Here is a 23,522-nt window from a genome sequence, read left to right on the forward strand (position 1 = left end):
TCATTTTTCCCTACCCTCCTTGCTCCCCCCTCCCTCATGAGCCATTGATAGTTTATAAATTGTTATTTTGTCATATCTTACCCTGTCTGACGTCTCCCTTCACCCACTTTTCTGATTTTATCACTCTTTGATTCTGATTCATTGAAAGAATTTGCATTCTCTGGGGACTAGGAGTTGTCCAAATTACATTCCCTTCTGCCCCACCTCGCTCACTTCTCTGTCTCTCATTTCTTCAGCTTCTTAAATGAATATTTGTAGGCTGACAATGGGTGTATTTTTCCTGGCATGGCTTAAATCGAGAAGCAGGGGAAATGAATGTTTTTATTCTCTTGAATATGTGTCTTGAGGTTCCGGCTGAACTTTTACCTAGCTTTCACGGTACCAGGCAAAGCCGAGAGATTTTCTAGTTCAAGTGAAACCCCTGGCATCAACAGATGAAAGTCTTGGCTGAACTTGACCCCAGCCCCACTGCCCACTCTCCCAATGCTGGACATTTCCTTTTGTGCCCAGGGTGCTTCTAAACAAGATAGGAGTTGAACGAAAGGATAGCGTTTAAAGCCCTTTTTTTACACAGAGTAGAGCTCAGCAAACCTTCCTCATCAGAGGCTGGCCGTATTGCTGACTTCTTTGTGCTGGTGCGATGTCATCAAGGGCAAGGTTCCCAGCAGGGTTTTGGTGACCTACAGCTAGCCCATCTTCACATGCTCAGGAAAAGAGGGGAAAAAGCATCCCATGGCATCTCAAATTCCCTTCTCCTGGGCTTCACTTTTCGTAAAGGGTTACAGATGTATGGTTTAAGCCTTACTGATTATATTCTCTTAAATATGCCCCCCCCCAAAAAAAAATTTATGTACGCCGCAATAACTATTTACTACGCACTTGACATATTTATAGAATTTTAATGGTTGCCATGCGAGGGATAAAAAAGACAGGCTTGTAATCTTTTTTTTGCCCCCTATAGCACAATGGATCTTTCAACTAGCTTGGTATTGGCTTTGATTCCATTTAACATCATTAGACCCTTCAGCAATTACCGAAAATTGCCCTGAAAATTGTTGTCAAGGGGACCTTTGATTTTTCCAGAGATTTTTTTTTTGCTTCAATTAGATCGTGTTTAAATAGAGCTAACAGCATAAATGTTTTAATATCCACTTACTGTTTAATCTGTGGAACTTTCTATTAACTGTACTTACATGTGGACTGTCATTATCCTCACATACTGACTGGGTTCAGTCTGTGTACCCAAGGGCAAAAGCCAATATACACACTTCTGACAATCTGTCAGCGATGCTTCTGGCAAATCAGCCAGAACTGTGGGTGATCAGAGGCTACCTCTATTCCCAGATAACCTGCTAGGAAGATATATTTTGCTTTTTGTTCTCATAGGTAGATGCCCAAGTTGTAGAGTGGCAGAAACAGAAAAAATTAAATTTACCAGTGCATTTGGAGCTTTGAAAGAACACAAATGTTACGTCACTTCACAGCAGATGGGTTTAAATATTGACTGCTGATTGCTCTGCTCACTGACATGGCTTGACCTGTTTTGTTTTTAAAATTTTTTTTATTATTCTGAGAGTCTAGAGGGGCTATTCTTGTTTCAAGACACTGGGGTAGGGCAAACGGTTAAGTGTTTGGTGATGGTGGTTTGAATCTACCCACAAGTGCCTGGGAGGAAAGGCCTGGCGATCTATTTCCACAAGGTCATAGTCCCTGAGACCCCATGGAGCCCAGTTCTACTCTGAAACACACCCCAGGGGCTCACCGTGAGTCAGGATTGAATGGATGGCAACAGCATCTTTGTCTCTCCGGGTTTCGGTGCAGTGTGGGGTTGCTAATGTCTGCAGGACCAACGGAGGAGCCCTGGTGGAGTAGTTACACATTAGGCATCTATTCACAATGTCTGCAGTTCGAAACCCTGACTAGCTGCTCCGTGGGAGAGTTGAGGCTTTCTGCTCCTGTGCAGTCAGACAGTCTCAGAAGCCCCAGGAGCTGTTCTGCTCTGTCCTCTAGAGTTGCTGGGAGGCCGCATCCGCAGCAGTCAGTGTGGTGTGTTTCGAGGACAAACCAGGTGCCTCGGGTAGCTTCTTTGTCTGGCTTCCTAGAGGCTTGAACTCTCCTCAGGTTCATGCTAGGACTTATTCCCACCCCCACCCCCACCCCCGTCCCCCATGTGACTGATTTGGCTGTGATTACCTCTGTTTCCCTGGACCTCACTGACTTTAATGCCTGTAGGATTCAAGGAAGCCTTGGTCTCCTCCTGAGGCCAGCAGGCCCGTTTGCGCCTTTCTCTTGGTTTTTAATTCTATTGGTGTGTGCAAGCTATCATTTCCAGTCTCAGGGGCAAAGCACTGAGTAGAAGTGATAGTTCTCCAACACACCCTCCCCTGTCAGTTTTCCTTTTTCCACCCTCATCTTCCAAACGAGGAAGGGAAGGCAGGCCAGGAGGGGAAAGGTGGGGTGGAATGGCGTACTGCTGGTGCTGCTTTCTCCTGTCTGTCATCAGCCTGCTGTTTACAGGCCTCAGCACCAAGTTCTCACCAAGGTTGTTACAACGACAAACTGAAGGGCAGCCAGCCCCCTAAGTGGGTAGGAGGGCCTGACTCTCAAGACCTGGTTTGCATCCTGTGTCTTTTCCACAGCTCTGTGATTTCGAGGATATTATTATCATTTTATGAACTTAAACAAAACCCAAACTCCTTGTCATTCAGTTGACTCCAGCTTCAGAACCACACGATAGTTCAGCGTAGACCTGCCCCTTTGGGTTTCCGAGACTTTAACTCTTTATGAGAACAGCCAGCCTCATCCTTCTCCCGGGAGCAGCTGGTGGGTGTGCATTGCGGACTTGGTGGTGAGCAGCTGCATGCGGAGCAGCCCCCAGCACCACCCACTCGGGATTCTCTATGAACTTAACATTGCTTTCCTTCTCAAATAGAGAAAAAGATGATTTTGGTTTTTTCCAATCTCAGTGTATGTTGATAAATTCTTTGGACCACCCCAACCACTCACACAATCCAAACTCAAACAAATAAGTGTTCGTAAATAAATAGCTATACACAGACCTAGATATTTAGATTGTTGTAATGATTCAATAGTTTTTGTAGTTTGATAGTATTTCCGTTTTTGCATGCCGTGACTTTTTCCTTTAGCTTTTGCAGCTTTAAATTGATGAATGAAAAACATGTTTCTTTGTAGAAAGTGTTGTTTTCCGAAGGCTTTTTCTCTCCAGGCCTATTTTAACCTCAGTACTCTTCCTGATAACTGGAGTATAGCTCCAACTTTAATGACTGTAGTAAGCCAGGTTCCAGAGTGTAAGCTGAAAGAGAGAGAGAGAGACATATCTTATAGATAAAAAATCTTTTCTCCTTTGAAAGAACTAGAAAGTTATTGTAACCCACATAGGGTTTATGAAATACAGTTATTATTTTTCTTTGTTTTGAATGATTCTTCTTGACAAACTATTTACTCAACCAAGGAAAGCTTAGGGGATCTCTCCATTAAATGAAAATATAATATACTAGGAGCTTGAGTATTTTGAGAGTTCGGGCAGGAAATTAAATCGCAGGAAAGTGTGAGAACTTTTCTCCTAAGACACATTGAGTTATTTCATGGCTTTATTAGTATTTACAAGTGCAAGGAATTTAACTTCATTTATTTTAGCACTGGAATTGGAGGGTTTTGTTGGTATTCAGATAATTAAGCTTTACTCAGACATAATCTATTTTACAAAAATAGATAACCAAGTGTCACCAAGGGCAGTGTTTCATTGAATGGTGTAATCTAGCCCAGACTTACATAGTGTTAACCTTGCCAACATGCTGCTATTAGTATGCGAATTATTCATCATATGTAACGTTTTAGTGCTTTGGCATTTTGCATTTCAGTAAAATTGAATTACTTAGAATCAGTATAGAGGGGGAGAAGAAATTTATGTCTTATAATGTAAACATATACAACCTCCCCTAACCTCCCCTCCTTTTTATTCCCTCAGGCACCATGGGTAATGTGGAACATGGGAACCAATATCAGATCAAATTGATGTATGAGCATAATCTTCAGAGGACAGCCTACAATATGACTTATGGATCATTTGGCGGTGTAAAAGGTAATTTGCATTTAATCACGGGTGTGCTATTGCAGATTTCAAATATTCGGCCATTTGTAAGTGAGCGATTGTGTGGTGTGAATGGCAGAGTTCAAGGAGACACTTTATGGTAACCTCTGGGTATAACCGAGGAGCCTTGGTGGTGTTCTGCTTCGAGCCCACCAGCTGCTCTGCCACTTTCTGCGCTCACCAAGTTCGACAGCTGGGAAACCCACAGGCACGGTGCTCCTCTTCTTCCGAGTTGGAATCCACGCCATGGCAGTGCATCTGGTTTGTTTCCTGGTTTTGTATCAAAGCACGCTAGCAAAATAATGAGGATAAGAAAGAAAGCTTCAGGTAGTGAATGGGGGTCAAAAGCAAAGAGGGCAGAGGGCTGCAAGAGGCAGGATGGAGGGACGCATGGAAACCTGGAAATGGCTAAGCAGGGCAAGGCGCGGAAAGTGTGCTGTTGGCCTGAGGGAACTGCAACTAATGCTACCAAACAAAATGTCGTATCAATTCTTGGACAGAAAATGGATTTTTCTCTATAAACCTTCACTTATCAAAAAACCCTAGTCCACTGCTCTCAAGTTGATTTGGATGGCAGTGACCCTAGTGTAGGGTTCCCAAAAGTCATACTAATTATGGGGGTAGACGGCCTTGGCTTTCTCCCGTGGAGGAGCTGCTGGAGTTGAACTACTAGCCTTGTGGTTAGCCGCCAAACACTTCACCACCCCACCAACTGAAACCACAGCTGAAAAGAGAAAAGGTGATCGTATTCGTTTTGGGCATCAGGGCTGTTCAAGTAGAGGGGCAGGAAAAAGGGGAAGGCCCTTGTCACCGTGAGTGCACCACTGGCCTCCAACATAATGGCAATTGTGAGGATGGCCCGGGACTGGGCAGTGCTTTGTCCTGCTGTGCATAGTGTCACCGAGAGTTGGAGCGGACTCTATGCACCTAACAACAACAGCAACAACAAGCACTTGGATCCGATACAGAGCTATATTTCTGAAACTGCCTTTTCTACAATTTTGGTCTTTCATACATGAGTTTTGATGATTATTTTTTTTTTAGTTTTCTTGTCTTATGATGATCTCTTTCAGTGGATAAAGGAATTGAACTTACTCTTGACAGCAGCTCTCTGGTGTCTGTGCTACAGGAAAAGTGCGGGTTCACCCTGCTCTCTGAACAATACCCACATAAGGGCTACTGCATACGGCTGTGTCGGTCGTTTCTGTACAGGGTGCCTGGTGGAGGTGGCAGGAGGGGTTAAGCCATGTGCCTGTGGTAAATCCACCCAGAAGGAAGAAACTCTTCCTAAATCTTACTAAGTCACTACCTTTACTGAGGACTGGGTTAGTGGCTTCTACTCTGGGGGTGCATTTTTTAATTGGCATGAGCGTGACCTATTGCATGCCCACTGTCCTCGCAAAGCTTTCAAAATTACTAGGATTTGGTATTTTCTTTCTTTCCTTTATTTTGATTTTTGGATTTGGTATTTTCTGTGTCTGCTGTTGGGATTGGTGTGGAACTATTTTTCTTTTCTGCTCATTAACTCTTACTGCACCCTGATGGAGTGGTAGAGGGGCTAGTGGTGCTGAGTCGAGGACAGGAAGCCAGGTGGTGATTCGTACCTCTGTGATGTTGTCTACGGGGGTGTGTGTGCATGCGTGTGACCAGCAGAAAATGTAAAATACTATTTTAACTCTTTGGGCTCACTTTCTTATGAGTTTCTTATTCAACTTTGCTTTAAATGCAGTCTTCCTATATGAAGGGCTTTCTTTCGAGAAATGAGGAAGAGCCTGCATTTGGAAGTATCCTTCATCTGTGTAAACTGAAGTGTTTTTGTCCACAGAGGTAAAGGCAACTAGTAGAAAAATTTGGGCAAACAAATTAGCCAGTGGACACCTTTTTTAGGGTGGTGGGGTATAAAGGACGTTTGGTATCACTAAAATTATATAATAAAAGTTGGCTGAACTGCAGAATTACTTCCTCCGAGTCACAGGACCAGTTGGGCTGTTTGAGGGCTATGAGAGATGGGCTAGAGTTAGATGACAGAGGAGAGGAAGCACTGCGATTTAGATGAGAAGCTAATTTCTGTCAGCAAAGTATCCCCCCTGATTCTTTGCTTTTATAACTGAATTTCACTATTAAAAGGAATATCTGACATTGTTGGAGAAACCAGATTTCCTTGATCAAACTAATTCCCCCCCCCCCCAATTTTCTTTCTACTACCAAATCTCCAAAAGTCAAATGACCAAATTATATGGATGAGCCCCACCAAAATTATAACTTGGGAAAAAAGCGCCTTGGCTTAATGAGAGTAAGCTAAGTAGCATCAAGACAACTCTGCTGTATATCAAATTTTATCTGGTATAAATTGAATTACATATTTTATAAAATCATGATAACCCAATCCAAAAACAGAAGTTCCTTGCTCCTATGTGACATTTTTGCTGGATTTTATAAAGGACTTCCAAAGCACCGTTGCTAATAGCTTAGAAAAGAAAGGCAATTTTGTACCTACTTCTTATCTTTCTTTCTGTAGCTCTTAAGTGATGGTTTTCTATTCAGAAGAGAAATTCTGGAAACACTTGGGACCATTCTGGCGTGTTTTACTCCTGTGGTTAGGTTGTGTGGTTTTTCTGTACATGGTGCCTGGTGGAGGTGGTAGAGGGGCAGGAATCCAGTCCTTCTGCTTGTCAGAGTAGTCAGTCCGTCCACGAGTTTGGAACAATTATGTCGTTGCCACTGAGGTATCTGTGAGAAAACAAGACAACATAGGAGGTGGTCTAGTAGTGAAAAATATCCACGTTGTTAGGAGAGAATGCTAATGGGATGATGAAAGTGTTCTAAAATTAGATCATAGTGATTGTTGTACAGCTTTATAAATAGGAGGGATTTTCAAGATGTTTGTGGAAAATTCCATTACCGTCTAATTCCATTTTCCCATGGACTTTTTGAAGTCCTGTCATTTCCTAAAATGATTGAGTTGTATATTTTAGAGGGAAAGATATTCTGGTCAGAGTACATCTAGCTGAGTTAAAGCTGTTAACTAAATTAGTCATGTGCTACAACCCGATGGCTGGCAAGGCTAAGCTGTACTGTTTATCATACCTTGCTCATGACTGGGTGGAAAGCTGTGCCGCTCCTATAAGGCAGAGTGGCAGGTGACAGCTTGGTAACTACTTCTGGATGTCCTCATAGGACTTGAGTGAAGTGTGTGTTAGGAAACGCTCCAAATTATGTGAAAGTCAGGTTGAGTTTCATTCCGCTTTATTCCTTTTGTCTGCACATAGAGTATATGTTTACTTGTAATACACAAAATTGAGAAGTGATCTGAGTAATGGAAATGATTAAATTAGCCTTGATGTATTTATTCAGTGGATTATTATGAAGCTATTAAAATGAAGTTTTGTTGGTTGAAATGAACATATTTTTACATAGATCTTTGTCCCTGTTTCTGATTAATTTTCTTAGTGTAGAATCTGGAAGTGGTGTTATTCCTCAATATGAAAGTTGCCTCACCCAGGTTACACAGTAAAGGTTTTGTAAAGTAGAAGCCAACTCAAGACCTGAACCTCTTAAAGGAAAGCCCATTTTTCAGCTCCATGAGTCTACTTCGTATCTATCTAATGTCATGGCCTTTTAGTGTGAAAACATTGAGTTGATCTGAACTTAAAATGGAAAAAAACATCCTTGTTTCTGAGCTTGCACTGAATTTTACACTGCCTTCTTATAGAATGATTAAGTCCAGTTATGATGCCAGTAATTCTCAAGAGAGAAAGCTTGACACAATTTCTTTTTTTTAATCGTTTTATTAGGGGCTCATACAACCTTTACCACAATCCATACATACGTCAGTTGTGTAAAGCACATTTGTACATTCATTGCCCTCATCATTCTCAAAATATCCGCTCTCCACCCAAGTCCCTGGAATCAGCTACTCATTCCCCCCCCAATCCCCTTCCCTCATGAACCCTTGATAATTTACAAATTATTATTTTGTCATATTTTGCACTGTCCGACGTCTCCCTTCACGCACTTTTCTCTTGACACAATTTCAAACAAAGGTGTTTAAAATACAGAAAGGCAGTGGGATGTTTGTATGTGCAACTGAACGAGTTGCCACTAGATGGCAGCCCTCCACAATCTTAGACCTGCGTACAGCTAAGGGACCTGAGTACAGTTAAGAGATCAGCCAGGGAGCCGATTCCCACCCATAGTGACCCCATGGGACAGAGTAGACGTGCCCCCTGTGGACTTCTGAGACCTTTACTGTTCAAAGTTGGAAAGTCTCGTTTTTCTCCCGCAGAGCATCTGGTGGTTTCAAATTGCCGACTTTGTGGGTTTTTAACAGTCCACCTTGTAATCTACATGCCATCAGGGCTCCTGTCAGAGATGGATCTGTAGTGGAGGATTTTTGACCCCAAAATAATGCTTGACCTTTTAAAAAAAATAAGTGTGCCTTTCCTTTATGTTGAACTCAGAACACTGCCTGGTGCAGAGTAAATCACTAAATAAACATCGGGGAACAGAGTTTTAAAAAAAGAATTATCTAATTGTTGCTAGTGGTTACATGTTGGGCTGCTAACTGAAAGGTCAACAGTTTGAAACCACCAGCCGCTCCTCAGGTAAAAGCCGTGACACTCCTGAAAAGAGTTACAGCCTTGGAAACCCACAAGGGCCGTTCTACCCCGTCCTGTAGCGTTGCTATGAGTTGTCAGTGAGTGAGATTGTGTGAGCCTTTCATAAGATATAATATTGAAGTGCTTTCTAGCTCTGCGTCTCACACTTTAATTGACATCTGAATCACCAGGGATTATGGTACAAAGGCAGGAGCCAGTAAGCTTGGGTTTGGGCCCGAGGTTCTGAGTTTCGGACAACTGTCCTGGTGACGCCAAGTCGAGAAGGTCTCAGGTATGCTGCGCCCCAGTGTCTGCTGCCCTCTTCCTGCCCAGTCCTGTGCTCTAAGCCCTCACTGATTGGGTCACTGGCTGCAGGCAGCTCTGTCAAACAGTGCGGGTGGTGGTTCTACCCCAGGTGCTCTGCTTCCAGAAGAAGTTTGTGTTGTAAACTATACCGAGCTGCCTCCCTCTCGGGTTTGTGAGTGAATATGCCTGCTTGCTGATTCACTAAATTTAATTTTCTGATAGGAAAAAGTACAATGGAATGAAATGCTGCTTGGTCCTGCGCCATCTCCATATTCGGCTGCAGATAGCACCTTAATTTCCGCACTATCGACAAGTCAGTGCTTACAAAATTTAATGAGCGTCAAAATCATGACCAGTTAAGTTACAATTTGGAAATACACTAAATCAGTCTTGACTTGGTAGAAAAATATGTTAGTGCTGTTGGTGGAGTTTCTTTAGTTTGGTAATCTAAACCCTACTTGTTTTGGTAAAAAGGAATAAATGGTATTTCTGCTAGATTTTCCTCTGCATTATTTGTGTGTTACTACAATTTCCAATCGTGGTTGACATGGTATTTTACCCAGTTAAGATAAGCTTGCCATTTCAAAATAGTATTCACAAAAGGGCAGCTGATAGGCAGACAGTGGTGGAGTGAAAAATGAGTGTTAACATTTTAAGGTCAACAAATGCATTCCGTTAGCTTTGTAAAATAAGATAGTTTATGTGATCGATGTAGTATATCTGGCTACTGTCAAAATTTGAGTAGACTTTTCTCCATTCAGAATCTCTCTTAGTTTCATTTGCAGTCACCCAAAATGTGCCCAAAAAGACTGTGACAGGGTGATGAGCCTTATAATGTGAGACTCTCCCAAGTGAGTGATAGGGACATTGGGAATTGGTTGGAAGTTCATAGGAATTTTCAGGAAGTGAAGCAAGCCTGGCCTGTTAGTCATCCCTAGTAAGATCTGCCTTTCCATCCATCCATTCACCTTTCCATGCTAGATGTACTGCATATCTTTTGAGGGCCCATGCACCGAGCTAGTGTCTTGGCACACACAAAAAAAGCAGCTTACAATTGAGGGGAGTGATAAAGGCCAAGATCTAACTATACTCTAATGAGGTAAATCTTCATAGAGATGGATGTGTACAAAGCTCTCCTGGCGCTCTGAGGATAGAGCAACTCTCTGCAGGGTGTGTGGGTGTACGCGTGCACATGTTGGGGGAGAGAGTATGCTGTCATCATTGTTATTATTTAATTCCAGCACTTCATCTCTGTGAACATTAATATGGAAACCACTAATCCCAGTTTCCTGTAATTGAGTTCTGTTGAGATTATTTTTCAGACTTTGGAGCCCTTTTGTTATGACTTTGCTTTAAAAAAGCCTTGGTAGTTTTAGCCTGCCAAATTGACTTTCTTAGAGACCCCAGCAAGGCAAAGTTATCTCCTTTAGCTATGAGTTGATTTCCCATGGAAAGGATGTAGTGCTCTTCGAGTACTATGGCTGTCTTAAGAACTATTAGCTTAGAGGTAGAGAGAGGAAGAGGAACTGACACAAGAGATTAAGAAAGGCAGATGGAGAGACAGGATAGCATGATGTCATGGGAGGGGAGGGAAAACAAGTCTCTCAAGAGGTAGGGAAGTCGTCAGGAGTGACAGAAGTGAAGCAGCTGGAGTGCTGAACAGAAAATGCTGGGTCGGCCACTGGGAACCATTGGTAATGATACGGAGAGTAGTTTTAACAGAAGGGCAAGAGCATTAGTTAAGTTGGCCTGGAGTTCGGAATCCATAAAGAGGAAATGGAAATCCCGAAGAAAGCTGTTTTATGAGGAGGTTTGGCTATGAAGAGTAGAAGAAAGATAAGGCCATAGCTGGAGGGGAAGATATTTGGACATCAGATAAGATCTTGATCTGATGAACAAAATGCCTTCTATAAAGTTTTTTTTAAGAATATTAAGTCGAATTCATTGTTGGCATCCAGTCTGCCTTTGGTTAAGTTTCAAAGATCAGATTGTTATGGGAAATGTGCCTTGTCTGTGGCCCTGGTGTTCTGCCCTCTTCCAACCACGTTTTGCCCATTGGGTGGCTCTAGTGGACCTCAGGATGAGGACCCCTTTTACCCATCATGCTTTCTCACCCCTGGGAACCTCCAGGAGGTGGAAGTGGTGGTGTCGGTGGATCAGTGTTACTTGCTGACTGCTACCTCCCGATTCTTACTGTGGGGGAGGACCCTGCTCATCCTCTCTCTGCCCCATTCCACACCTGTATGTGGGCCCCTTTCTTTCTCTCTACCCTGGCCCTTTGTGACTTTTGCCTGTTCTCCTCCGGCCTGCCCAAGATCTGATTTTGGCCCTCTGTTGCCTTATGCCTTCTGTACCTGGACTGGGATGTAGAGGATAAATGGGAGAAGGTATCCTGTGGCTAGGCCATTGCACGGCCCACTTTCCACTGGGACCTTTGGTGTCTCATTCAGGGAGGCCGTGGGGACGGCCTCGATACAGCCCTGCATAGGACCTGGTCTATTGGGTCTGCATAGAAGGTTTTTTACAAAGTTGTAAGTGTGCAATGTTGGATAATGAGATAGGTGGTAAAAAAAACCTGCATAGAAGGTTTTTTACAAAGTTGTAAGTGTGCAATGTTGGATAATGAGATAGGTGGTAAATGAGAAACAGGTGTATTTTAAAAATATGCTCTTTGAGGGATGATATATCATTTTGCTCCTTAATCTTTTATTTCTCATCTCATAATGTGTGTTTTATAGTCCTGCTGAGTCACTTCCCTCTTTATGTAATGAACTTGTGGTTTATGGATAAGTGGGCCCCTTGTATACTTTATTAGAGATTGTCACCCCCGCTGAGTCTTCTTTCAGCGTGCACCCTTCGCATTTCTCACTTCTCTACTTCAATTTTTCAAATTAGTTTTCTTGATCTTAAATATTTGTTTTCTTGGGTATATTTTATTTATACCTTGCACTTTCCTGGTAATAGATAACTTTAAGATAGAAAGAAATGTCACCATACAAAACTCAAACTTTCCAACATCAACCTCGGTCATCATTCTGCTTTCCCGTGGGAAGTTGGCTGTGCCGCTGGACTTCGCTAGCTTTGCCTGTGGTACAACCGAGAATTCTCTTGCTTGCAGTTGACAGTTGGCTTCAGTAAGAACAGAAATGGTGCCATTAGGTTCTCCAGTGTGATCAGCTCTGTTGCTTTGTTCTGCTCCCTTGCTTCAATTACTTTAGACAGGCGTTTCCTCCTAGTTACGAGATGGCTGTAGCAACTCTAAATCGTACTTTTCAGAGTCTAGTCCATGTGAAAGAATGCCCGTTTTTCTCCCAGAAGAGCCAGCAAGGTTCTCGCCAAGTGTTTGGCTCTGATTGGGCCATTTCTGAACCAATCGTGTCATGAGTGGAATTAGATTACATGCAGACAATTCCAGGGGCATGCCAGGGAGCAGTTACCAAAGGCCACCCACCACTTGTCTGCCAGTATGCACACATCACTAGCTGTGATGCTGGAAACGATGTAACTGGTATTTCAAATACAAGGAGAGTTACCCAAGGTGAACAGGTTACAGTAGAGCTTCCAGACTAAGACCAGACTAAAAAGAGGAAATAGGCTGTCCACTTCTGAGGAGTTATCCACTGAACAATTTCTAACCAGCAGTGGAGCATTGTCGGATACCGACCACCTCGTGGATCGCAGCCGACCCTTGTCTGATAACCCTCCTGAAGCTGAGCTCCTCAGGTGGGAAGGCATTAAAGTAAAATATGTCTGAGGAAGAGATGCTGTCTCAAAGAAGAGATACTCATAATGAGGTCAGTGGTTGAGATCAGCAACCCCTCTGGGGTCACCCGATTCATAACAGTAGCAAAATGACAGTTATGAAGTAGCAACGAAAATAATTTTATGGTTGGGGGGGGTTGTCACCACCACATGAGGAACTGTATTAAAGGGTTGTGGCATTACGGAGGTTGAGAACCACTGCCTTAGCTGCAGTAAAGCTTTTGGGACCCTCATTTGTGGTTGAAGCACAACTCAAAATGACCAGAAAGCGCTGGAAATATCTATCTATTCATAAGTGGGATTTGTGTATAGCAGTGGAACATTGTCAGATATTGACCGCCTCATACCAGAATGTTGTCTGGTATTGTGCCTGAAGATGAGCTCCAGATACAAACTATGAATCCAGGGAAAATGGACATTACCAGAAATGAAACGGAACACATAAAGCTCGATGTCCTAATAAAGCATTAGTGAGTGGAAATGATTTGGTATTGGCAATTTTGAGTCAGACAACCATACAATTTACTCTGCTGGGTATGACAAATTGAAGAGGAAGGTGTCACATTCATCGTCACAATGGACATTTCAAGATCTGTGTGAACTATGGTGCTATCTGTGATGGGGTGGTATCTATGCACATACAGGGAGATCTGGCCAATACAAATGTTCAAATTTATCAACCAACCACTCAAGCTAGTGAAGAGGAAATTGAAGAGTTCCACCAACTTCTTCGGTCTGAAATTGATCAAACATGCAATAGAAATGCATGGATAATTATTGGCAATTGGAATGTGAAAGTTGGAAGCAAAGAAGAAGCAATCGTCGTTGGAAAATAAGGCCGTCATGGTAGAAATGAAGCTAGAGAAAGCATGCTAGAATTTTGCAAAGCCAACAGTTTCTGTATTCTTTATTGCCAATACCTTTTTCCTTTTTTAAAATCATTTTATTGGGGGCTCATACAACTCTTATCACAATCCATACATAGATCAGTTGTGTAAAGCACACCCATACATTTGTTGCCCTCATCATTCTCAAAACATTCTCCACTTAAGCCCCTGGTATCAGCTCCTCATTTTCCCCCTTCCCTCCCACTTCCCCTCCCCTCTCCCTCATGAACCCTTGATAATTTATAATTTATTATTTTGTCATATCTTACACTGTCCGATGTCTCCCTTCACCCACTTTTCTGTTGTCCATCCCCCAGGGAGGAGGTTATATGTAGATCCCTGCAATTGGTTCCCCCTTTCTACCCCATCCTCCCTCCACCTTCCCGGTATCACCACTCTCACCACTGGTCCTGAAACCTTTTTTTCAATAGCATAAATAGTGACTATAAATGTGAACCTCTCCTGATGAAATGCACAGAAATCAGTTTGACTACCTCTAGGGGGGTGAAGATCAATATCAGCCATTAAAACCAGGCTAGAGGCTCAATATGGAACAGACCACCAATTGCTCACATGTAAGTTCAGGTTGACATTGAAGAAAAATAAAACAAGTCCATGAGAGCCAAACTATGACCTTGAGTATATCTCACCAGCATTTCAAAAACGTAAGAATAGGTTTGACTAATTAAACACCAATGACAGGAAATCCAGTGCGCTCTGTGGGATGACTTCAAGAACATCTTTCATGAAGAAAGCAGAAAGTCATTAAGACTGGAAAGAAAGAAAAGATCAAAATGGATGTCAGGAGACACTTTGAAATTTACCCTTGATAATAAGGTAGCTAAAGCACATGGAAGAAATGATAATGCAAAAGAGCTGAACAGAAAATGTCAAAGGGCAGCTGGAGAAGACAAAGTAAATGATGGAATGTGCAAAGACCTAGAGTTAGAAAACCAAAAAGGAAGAATAAACTCCCCAATCTTAAGCTGAAAGAACTGAAGAAAACTATTCAAACCTCGAGTTGCAATATGAAAAGATTTTATTGGTACAATATTGAACAGTGAAAGAAGCTTCCAAAGAAGATGGAAGGAAATATAGTCACTGTACCAAAAATGAACTTGTTGACGTTCTACCATTTCACCAGGGAAAATCTGATTAAGAACTGGTGATACTGAAAGCTGTCCAAGCTGCACTGAAGGCATTTGCTAAAAGCGCGGCTCCAGGAAACGATGGACTACAACCGGAGATGTTTCAACAAGCTGATGAAGCACTGGGAGCCCTCGCTCACCTATGCCAAGATATTTGGAAGACACCTCCCTGGCCAACTAACTGGAAGCGACCCATTTTTGTACCCATTCCAAAGAAAGGTGACTCAACAGAAGGTACTATCATAGGCAAATAAAATTTGGTGGCAGTCCATTCAACACCAGTTGCAGTGATACATTGACAGGGAGCTGCCGGAAATTCAGGCTGGATTCAGAAAAGGACTTGTAGTAAGGGTTATCGTTGCTGTCATCAGGGCTCTTGACTGAAAGTAGAGAATACCAGAAAAAAATGTCTGTGTTTTATTGACCCTGCAAAGACATTCGCCTGTGTGGATCCTAAAAAATTATTGATGGCATTGATATCATGAACTATGGTTGGCATTCAGAACAATGGGAATTCCAGAACACGTCATAGTATGCTGAGCAAATAATCCGAGAAGCTGGGCTATATAAGGATGAACATGGCATCAAGATTGGAGGAAGGCTATCGATAATTTGTGATGTGCAGGTGACCCAGCCTTGTCTGCTGAAACTGAGAGTACTCGAAGCACTTGCTGATAAACATCAAGGATTGCGTGCCGCCTTCAGTATGATTACAACTCCGTGTAAAGAAAAGCCCGATCCGTGGTAGGCGTTCGCATATTTCAGTGCCATCCTTGACGTTCTTCTAGTCGGGCAAGCGTTCCCACTCTTTTGGGAGGTGGAGTTGCCCCTCCCACCTTAACTCCCTGCCCTCTCAGGAATTCTTCTACTCTTTAATTTCAATCTCTATAACCATATTAGAGACTTCGAAAAGTCTGTGGAAATATTCCCTTTTCTTTTAGTTCCATTTCTCTATGAACTTTTTGAAGGTCCTTGTATAGTTCTCAAACTAAACTGCTGTTCGGTTTTAAGTAGACTTCAGGGGATAATATTTTTTTCTTTTTCTCCCCAACTTTTGTATGATAATCGTATGCTAATTTACATATCACACAATTCAGAAGTTCAGTCATTCCGTCATATCAAGGAGAATAGTACAATCATTATTACATCAATCTTAGAGCATCCCCCCTCCCCATGGTTAAATTGCCCTTTTTTAAAAAAAAACCATTTTATTGAGGGCTCTTAAAGCCCTTGTGACAATCCATCCATCAATAGATTGCCTGTAAAATGTGCTATCACCATCAGTTCGAGTGCTCGCTCCTTTCTCCCGCCTTCATTATGTACTCTCCAAATCCCCTTTCCCTCACTGTCAGCCACCCTGCACCCCTGCATTCCCTTTAGCCCCTTCTGTAAGCTATTATCATTATGCATCCACTCCTCCTGCACTTCTCAGCTGGGGAAAGCAACAGAAAACACCCGGGGATAATCTTGATGTCTGCTTTACAGATGATCACAGGGTTCATTTTGAGGGTCATCCTGCCTCATGGCTCCTGAAAGTCTGCAATTCATGAAAACTAGAAATTCTGTTCCTCATTTTCCCCTTTTGATCAGGATTCTTCTATGGAATCTTTCATCAAAATGCTCAGCAGTGGTAGCTTGGCCCCATCCAGTCTTGGTCGCAGTTGTTCATGAGACAATTGGGGACACCTATAGCATCCTCAAGTTATTGACTCTCCTTCCTCCTCTGTTGTTCCAGGTAAATAGAGTCCCGTTATTGTGTACCTTGGCTGGCCATTTGCAAGCATTGAAGACACCAGGTGCTATGCATTGAACTAGGAGATAGAACAGAAGCATTAAACTCGTTATTAAATCAATTAATTGGATGTCTCATGAAACTGTGGCCCTAAACTTTTACACTAAGGAACCAAATCCCATGGTGTTTGATTGTATATAAGCAACCCCAGCAACTGCTTTTCCAAGACTATTAATCTTTATGGGAATAGATTGCCAAATCTTTCTTCCTAGGAGCAACTGGTGGGTTTGAACTGCTGACCTGTGATTAGCTGCCCAAAGCCTAACCACAGTGTCACCAAGAAGAGACACACACACACACACACACACACACACACACACACACACACACGGAGTCCTGCTGGTGGTAGCGGCTCTAGTAAACCCCATGGGGCAGTTCAACCCTGTTAGAGGGTTGCTATGAGTTAGATTTACTTGATGACAATGATGTTTGTGTATGAGGGGCCGTGGTGTAAGAAATGCAAAGATAATGCAATTGTTCTGTGAACTCTTTGGAGCTCCTTTGTGTACAAAGCTATAGATTCATACATTCATCTGTCAATCAATTCTTTATATATGAATCTATGTATATCGCTGTATTAAAATCTTGACCATCTATATTTGTTCTGCAGCCTCCTTGCTCTGGGCTTGTTTTGTTTGATTCATATTATTTTTGATTGTTCTATAATGTTCACAGAAGGTCTGTTCCGATTTTTTGCTATGTTTCTTCTTCTTCTGTTTCCACTTCCCCCTGCCCCCTTGCCTTTTGTATGTTTGTGGATCTGCCAGGTCTGTCTCTTTTTATCTTGGGGGAGCTTAGTCTGGCCAACTCTGTCTGGACCAGTCTGCTCTTTTAATGGTGCTGGTAAATTCCCTTGCCTTCTCTCCCACCCAGTCACAGATGAGGTTGTTCTCCCCGCTGACAAACTGTTTTGCGGGCTGGAGGTTGTCCAGCGTGTTGCATGTCTGTGGGGATGGCGGTGGGACGAGGAGGTGGAGAGGGTACCGGAGGCTGTGGCGCCGTACCTGGAAGACCTGGCTTTGGCCCTCTCCTCTGCAGTTTTGTTAAGTGTCTGTATCCTGTTATGGTGGAAGAAGGGGGTGCGCTCCCACTTGGCATCTTCTCTGTAACGACTCCCTCACGAGGATTCCCTCAGTCAGTCCCAATTATTCCTTCATCTCTTTGACTGTAGCTCATCAGAAGCTATTTCCAGCCCCCTCCATTCCTTTCCTGTACATTTCCGTTTGACGTTGTGAGGGTGTGTGAGGATTCACTTGCTTCTCTATCCTGTCTTCCATAATTGCTGGAGATAATTAGCTCTTCCTGCTAGTCTTATGATCTATCAAATTTCCGATTAGCTTAGTTTCTGTAAAACAAAAACAAAAAATGCCTAAATGGTGAAATTTTTGTTTTTTGTACGACGGAGGTGGTGCTTGGTGTTACGGATATGCCCATTTTTTCACGTGTCCACCTCTCTTCCGATCTGTCTTCCCCTAAACTAGGGGGATTTAGTAAGATTTTCAGAAGTTTCTTATTCACAAGCTCCTCCCTCTGGCGACATTGGAGGTCGCAGCTCCACACAATGAAACTTCGTAGAAATATATACTTTTCTCAATGCTCAAGATAATTGAACAGTTAGGGCACGAAGCTGTATCGTTTCCTTTGCTTCATTAGTGCTCATGTATATAAGCCATTCTTTATCATTTTATTTATTTGTGTATGTATTTCACAATGTCCCATTCTTGAAAGGGTCTTTTGAAAATAATCTGAAATGCTGAATTTAGGAAATGAATGTGCTTCTTAAAATCTTGTGAATTCAAGAGTTCAATTGTTTGGATGGTTCTGTAGAATCCTAGATAAGCAACCCTTTATTTTACCTCGGTTATATGAGCTATTTATTTTGTACAGATTAATTTTATTATGTTTTATGCAATTATTTATCTTTCCAGATGGTTCTTGACTTTTTAACTGTGTGTGTGTGTTTTAATGAGGTTAAAGTTTAGTTCTCTTCTGTGTAGAGTTTTGATGACTATGGTTTCTGAAGTTTCATTTTTTTTTAAAAGTCCTTTTATTGGGGGCTCATACAATTCATCACAATCCATACATACATCGATTGTATAAAGCACATTTGTACATTTGTTACCCTCATTATTCTTTTTAAAAAAAATTATTTTATTGAGGGCTCATACAATTCTTATCACAGTCCATACATCCATCCATTGAGTCAAGCACATATGTACACCTGTTGCCCTCATCAATCTCAAAACATTAGTCCTCTACTTTAGCCCTCAATATCATTTGCTATTTTCCCCTCCTTCCCCCCTCCCTCCTGAACCCTTCATAATTCATAAATTATTATAGTTTTGTCATAAGTTATACTGTCTGACGTCTTCATCCGCCCTCTTCTCTGCTGTCCATTCCCCAGGGAGGAGGCTATACTTAGATTCTTGTAATTGGTTCCCCCCTTCTACCCCACATTCCCTTCACCCTCCAGGCCTCACCCCTCTCACCACTGGTCCTGAAGGAGTCATCTATCCTGGATTCCCTGTGTTTCAAGTTGCTATCTGTACCAATGTACATCCTCTGGTCTAGCCAGATTTGCAAGGCAGAATTGGGATCATGATATTGGGGGCTGGAGTTTGATTTTCTTACAGAAGTTTTTATATTTATTTTTAGAGAAGACTAGGTGGAAAGAGAGCACAAGGTCAGTAGTTGGCAAGGTCAGTAGTTCGAAACCACCAGCTGTCCTGGGGGAAATATGAGGCTTTCTGCTCCCATAAGGATTAAGAGCCTTGGTAACACACAGGGGCAGTTCTGCTCTGTCCTGTAGGTTGTTGTGAGTTGGAACTGACTTGATGGCACTGAGGTTTTTTTTTTAATGTGCATGATTTGGAGCAAGACTTTTATGGGTACCCCATAGGTTGGAATGGACTCCATTGCAGTGGTTTGGGTTGCGAAGATCTTTTGCCGCCACATCGAACCCTGTGAAATAGTGACTTGGCCACCATTTCCTCGATGAGGAAACTACAGCTCAGAGAAGATAGGAATCTTGCTCCCAAACGTACCCACACATAGTGAGGGCTTGAATCCAGAGTGATCAGATTCTAGAGTCCATGTTCTTTTGAATACATCTGCTCTTATTTAATTGCCTTGTCAGTCAGAGAGAGGATCCATGTGATCTCTGAGAGATGAAGAAGAGGGCAGGTTTTCCATAAACTGAATGAGAGCAGACCCTGTGTATACAGTATCTTGCATAGTCATGGCACATAGCAAAATCAAACCACACCGCACCACCCCACACCACCCCACACCACCCCACACCAGACCACACCACACTAAATCACCCCATACCACCCCACCCCACCCCACACCACACTACACCACACCACACTACACCAGACCACACCAAAAGGGTTAGCCTCAATAGCCACTCAATAGTAGTAGCAGATAGGTTTGAACAACCGATCTTTCAATTAGCAGTTGAGTGCTTAACTCCTTCACCAGGGCTCCTCTCCTTGGCACACACCTTCAGCCATCGTGTCGTTTCTGACTCACAGCAATCCCATAATCTTAAATCTTTATGAGAGAAGATAACTTCCTCTTAGCCTGGTGCCTAACCCACAGAGCTACCGGGCTGCCTTTCCCTCAGCACATAGTAGGCACTAAATCAGTATTTGTTGAATGGAGGAATGACTGGTGAACTGAAATGGCCATGTGCTTGGGCAGAGCCTTTATCATATATAGAGATATACAAGATTATTTTTCAGAAATAAAGCTTAAGCCCTGTGCCCTAATCCGAGCTATTCTAGTCCTATATGCGGTTTTCTTCCTTACTACATACATGTTAAACATCTACTAAGGGCCTATGGTGGCTGAATGGTTAACCTTTGACTACTAACCGAAAGGTCAGTGGTTTGAATCCACCAGTGGCTCTGTGGGAGAAAAGACCAAGTTATCTGCTCTTGTAAAGATTACAGCCTAGTAAACCCTATGGGGACATTTCACTCTGCCCTATAGGATCATTGTGCACCACGTCAACTCAATGGCACACAAAAATAACAATAATAACAAACACCTACTACAGTGAGTAGCTTATCGGAGTCACTGCCTCCCATACTGCTAAAAGTGGGGGTGGTTTTTTTGGGCTTCCTGAGCATACCTTTATTCAAATTATTTCTCAATATGCCACTGATACAGCATTTATATAAATAAGACTTCCTTGTATAAATAAATTGAGTTTCCTACTTGCAGCTGTGTTTCAGTAGTCAATTTTTGTGGGAGAAAGACGAGGCTTTCTAGTCTGGTACAGATTTAGTCTCAGAAACCTATAGGAGCAGTTTTACCCTGCCCAGTAGGGTCAAACTGTTATGAGTCAGAATCTACTCAATGGCAGTAAAAAAAAAATTTTTTTTTGTATTCTACTTTTTGCTATTCATCTATTCTTCATCCTAACATTTGGTATGCAGAAGCATTCAGTATCTCTGATACCATTTAAACAATTTGAAGTTTTTAATTAAAATTTCATTTATTTAAAAATATTTGTCATAAAACTAATTTTTAAGAATTTACAAAAGATGGCTCTTTGTAATTATGTAAGCTCATTAAAAAACTCTAGATTTAAATTTTTACTTTGCTTGTTTTTTTTTTCATCTAATGGCACTTCAGAAAAGTAGCAGTTTGTCAAGGAAAGTTTAAAGTTGGAGTATAGACTTAATGTGCGCACGGTATAGATTGTCATGGCCTGACAGTAGAGGAGTCCCGTGGTGGTGACTGATGTGGAAAGAAAATGACACATGTAAAAGGTTCAATGTGTTCGAGATAGGAGTCTCAGTAAAGGAAGTGAACAGAATTTTACCAGTCATTCGAGGGGCTTCAAGAACTTTGTGGAGGAATTCCATTATCTTTTCATTCTATTTCTCTGTGAACCTTTCGAAGCCCTCTCATATATATAAGAGCCTGGTGGAATACTTCTAAAATCATAGAATGACTTCTATAAGCTTGTCTGGGATTTTATTGTCACATAAATAAAAATTCATGAATTCTTGGGATAAAAAGTCCGCCAAAGAAAATAGTGAGTTGAAGAATAACCAAGCCTGCCTCCTGCCTCATCTTAATGCAACCCTTAATAATCATATCCTCGGCCTTCAAATAACTTCTAATTGTCTGAACTGGACCTTTTTCTTGTCTGTCAAGGAAATGGATTAGTGGTCACGTGTGGCTGCTAAGCGGCTGTGCTCCCCAAAGCTGTCTGGATCCTTTGATGGCCATCCAGAGAGCAAGCTGATATGCTCAGCTGGGGTGAATGAACAGCCAGAGCCCAGCCTTGCTTTTTTTTTTTGGTGTTAGTGCTAATAAAAGATTAACCCTATTTTCGTCACAGGGAATCATGTTTTGATAGCCCTTGTCTCACCAGTGAACCATATGGTCCCTATTTTCGAATAGATGTGGGTGAAACGTTAGAGATGAGTGTGAGAGAAGACTCCGTGTGGTGTACTGGCTCCTGTTCCTTGCTTAAGTATTAAAGCAAAGGTGTTTTATAAGATTGGAGGACTTCCCTCATTTGTTTTTAAAGTCCTTTATAGATCCACAGTGAGAAGTCGGAAGATCAAGGGGATAATGGGATTGATTCTCATCCTGTGCTGGGTTCTCTCATCTCTCTGGCATTCATGTATAAAATCTCTGATCTAAGACCCATAAAACAATGTTACTTTCAAATAACATTTTCCTGTATGTTATGTTGTATAAAACCTTTAGTTCCTGGGGGAAGATTATAAAGAGGGTTCCCCGCAGTCTGCAAATTTGCTTTTTACATGATCATTTAAAGTTGTTACTGAAAGGTGAATTCTGCTTCCTTCTATACATATGCTATAGAAATTTAATGCTTCAATGGATCTTTGCCTGCTATGGCGAAGAGGGGAAAAGACTAAAAAGGATGTTTGAAGTTTTTTGGTACTGTTTAAAAAAATTTTTTTTTTAAGTTCTTTCATGGTGGCTGGATGCCAAGGCTGGAAAAGTGTTAGTAACTAACGCCTTGTGGTCAGGGCTGCTTTTGACAAGAGGACGGTTAAATATGGTAGCCTTGATAGGATTTGACAGCTAGTTTTGATCTCTGTATATGTTTAATCATGGTTCCCTTTTTAACAGTGGAATAGCTATTAAATATTTTACTCAATTGAGAAGGAAAATAATTGCCATAAAAGTACTTTTAAAAATTCAAATGACACTGTGATGTGAAAGGTCCCCAAAGTTAGAAAATCCATCCACAATCCACATTGCCATGGGAAACGAGCTGTTTCTCCCTGTCCCCTAGTCTCTCTTGAAGTAAGTTGATTCAGCAATGCATTTTCGTTCTACCTGGAAATTCTTGTTCATAAGCGTAAATATCAAAGCACAACATATAGGAGAATGTGAATGTTTAATATGAAAAGCAAATGTTTACATTGACTACTGCATTCTTATATTTTAACAGTATATCAGAACTCTGTGTAGAGGAGATATTTATATACCTTCTAGATTGTAGGTTGATTACCTTGTGATGGATATTTGAGTGATTTCTAGTTTTTGTCTAAAATAAATAATGCTGCTATGAACATCTTTGTCTTTATAGGAATAGTACAAAAATAAAAATGTTACACAAAAACAAGATGATTTCCCTCCATTTTACAACCTTAAAGAACTTTTTCCACAGACATCCACAATCGTGTTTACTGCAAGCTATTTCAACAGTAGATGGATTCTTTAAATTTTATTATTTTCAATTACAAAGAGATGGAAACAAAAAATAAACCCATCTGTAGAGGAATAGGTAAACTCTGGTACGTACACACAGTGGAATATTATGCACCCATAAAGAACAATGACAAGTCTGTCAGACACCTCATGACATGGACACAATTGGAGGGCATTTTGCTCAGCAAAGTTAGTCAGTCTCATAAAGAT

The 23,522-nt window shown here is 41.8% G+C and overlaps 1 protein-coding gene across 1 annotated transcript in view; it reads left to right on the forward strand.

The window, feature by feature from the left end:
* The window catches only part of BBS9 (Bardet-Biedl syndrome 9), a 578,043-nt gene that overhangs the window by 36,936 nt on the left and 517,585 nt on the right, over positions 1 to 23,522 (forward strand). Inside the window, exon 5 of the mRNA XM_045288670.1 lies at positions 3,989 to 4,102. Within this exon, the coding sequence (XP_045144605.1) occupies positions 3,989 to 4,102 (114 nt within the window). The remainder of the gene's footprint in view (positions 1 to 3,988; positions 4,103 to 23,522) is intronic.

Source organism: Echinops telfairi, unplaced genomic scaffold, assembly GCF_000313985.2.
Source record: "Echinops telfairi isolate 266 unplaced genomic scaffold, ASM31398v2 ScPeMD7_23;HRSCAF=83, whole genome shotgun sequence".
In the NCBI taxonomy this organism is placed as follows: Eukaryota; Metazoa; Chordata; class Mammalia; order Afrosoricida; family Tenrecidae; genus Echinops; species Echinops telfairi.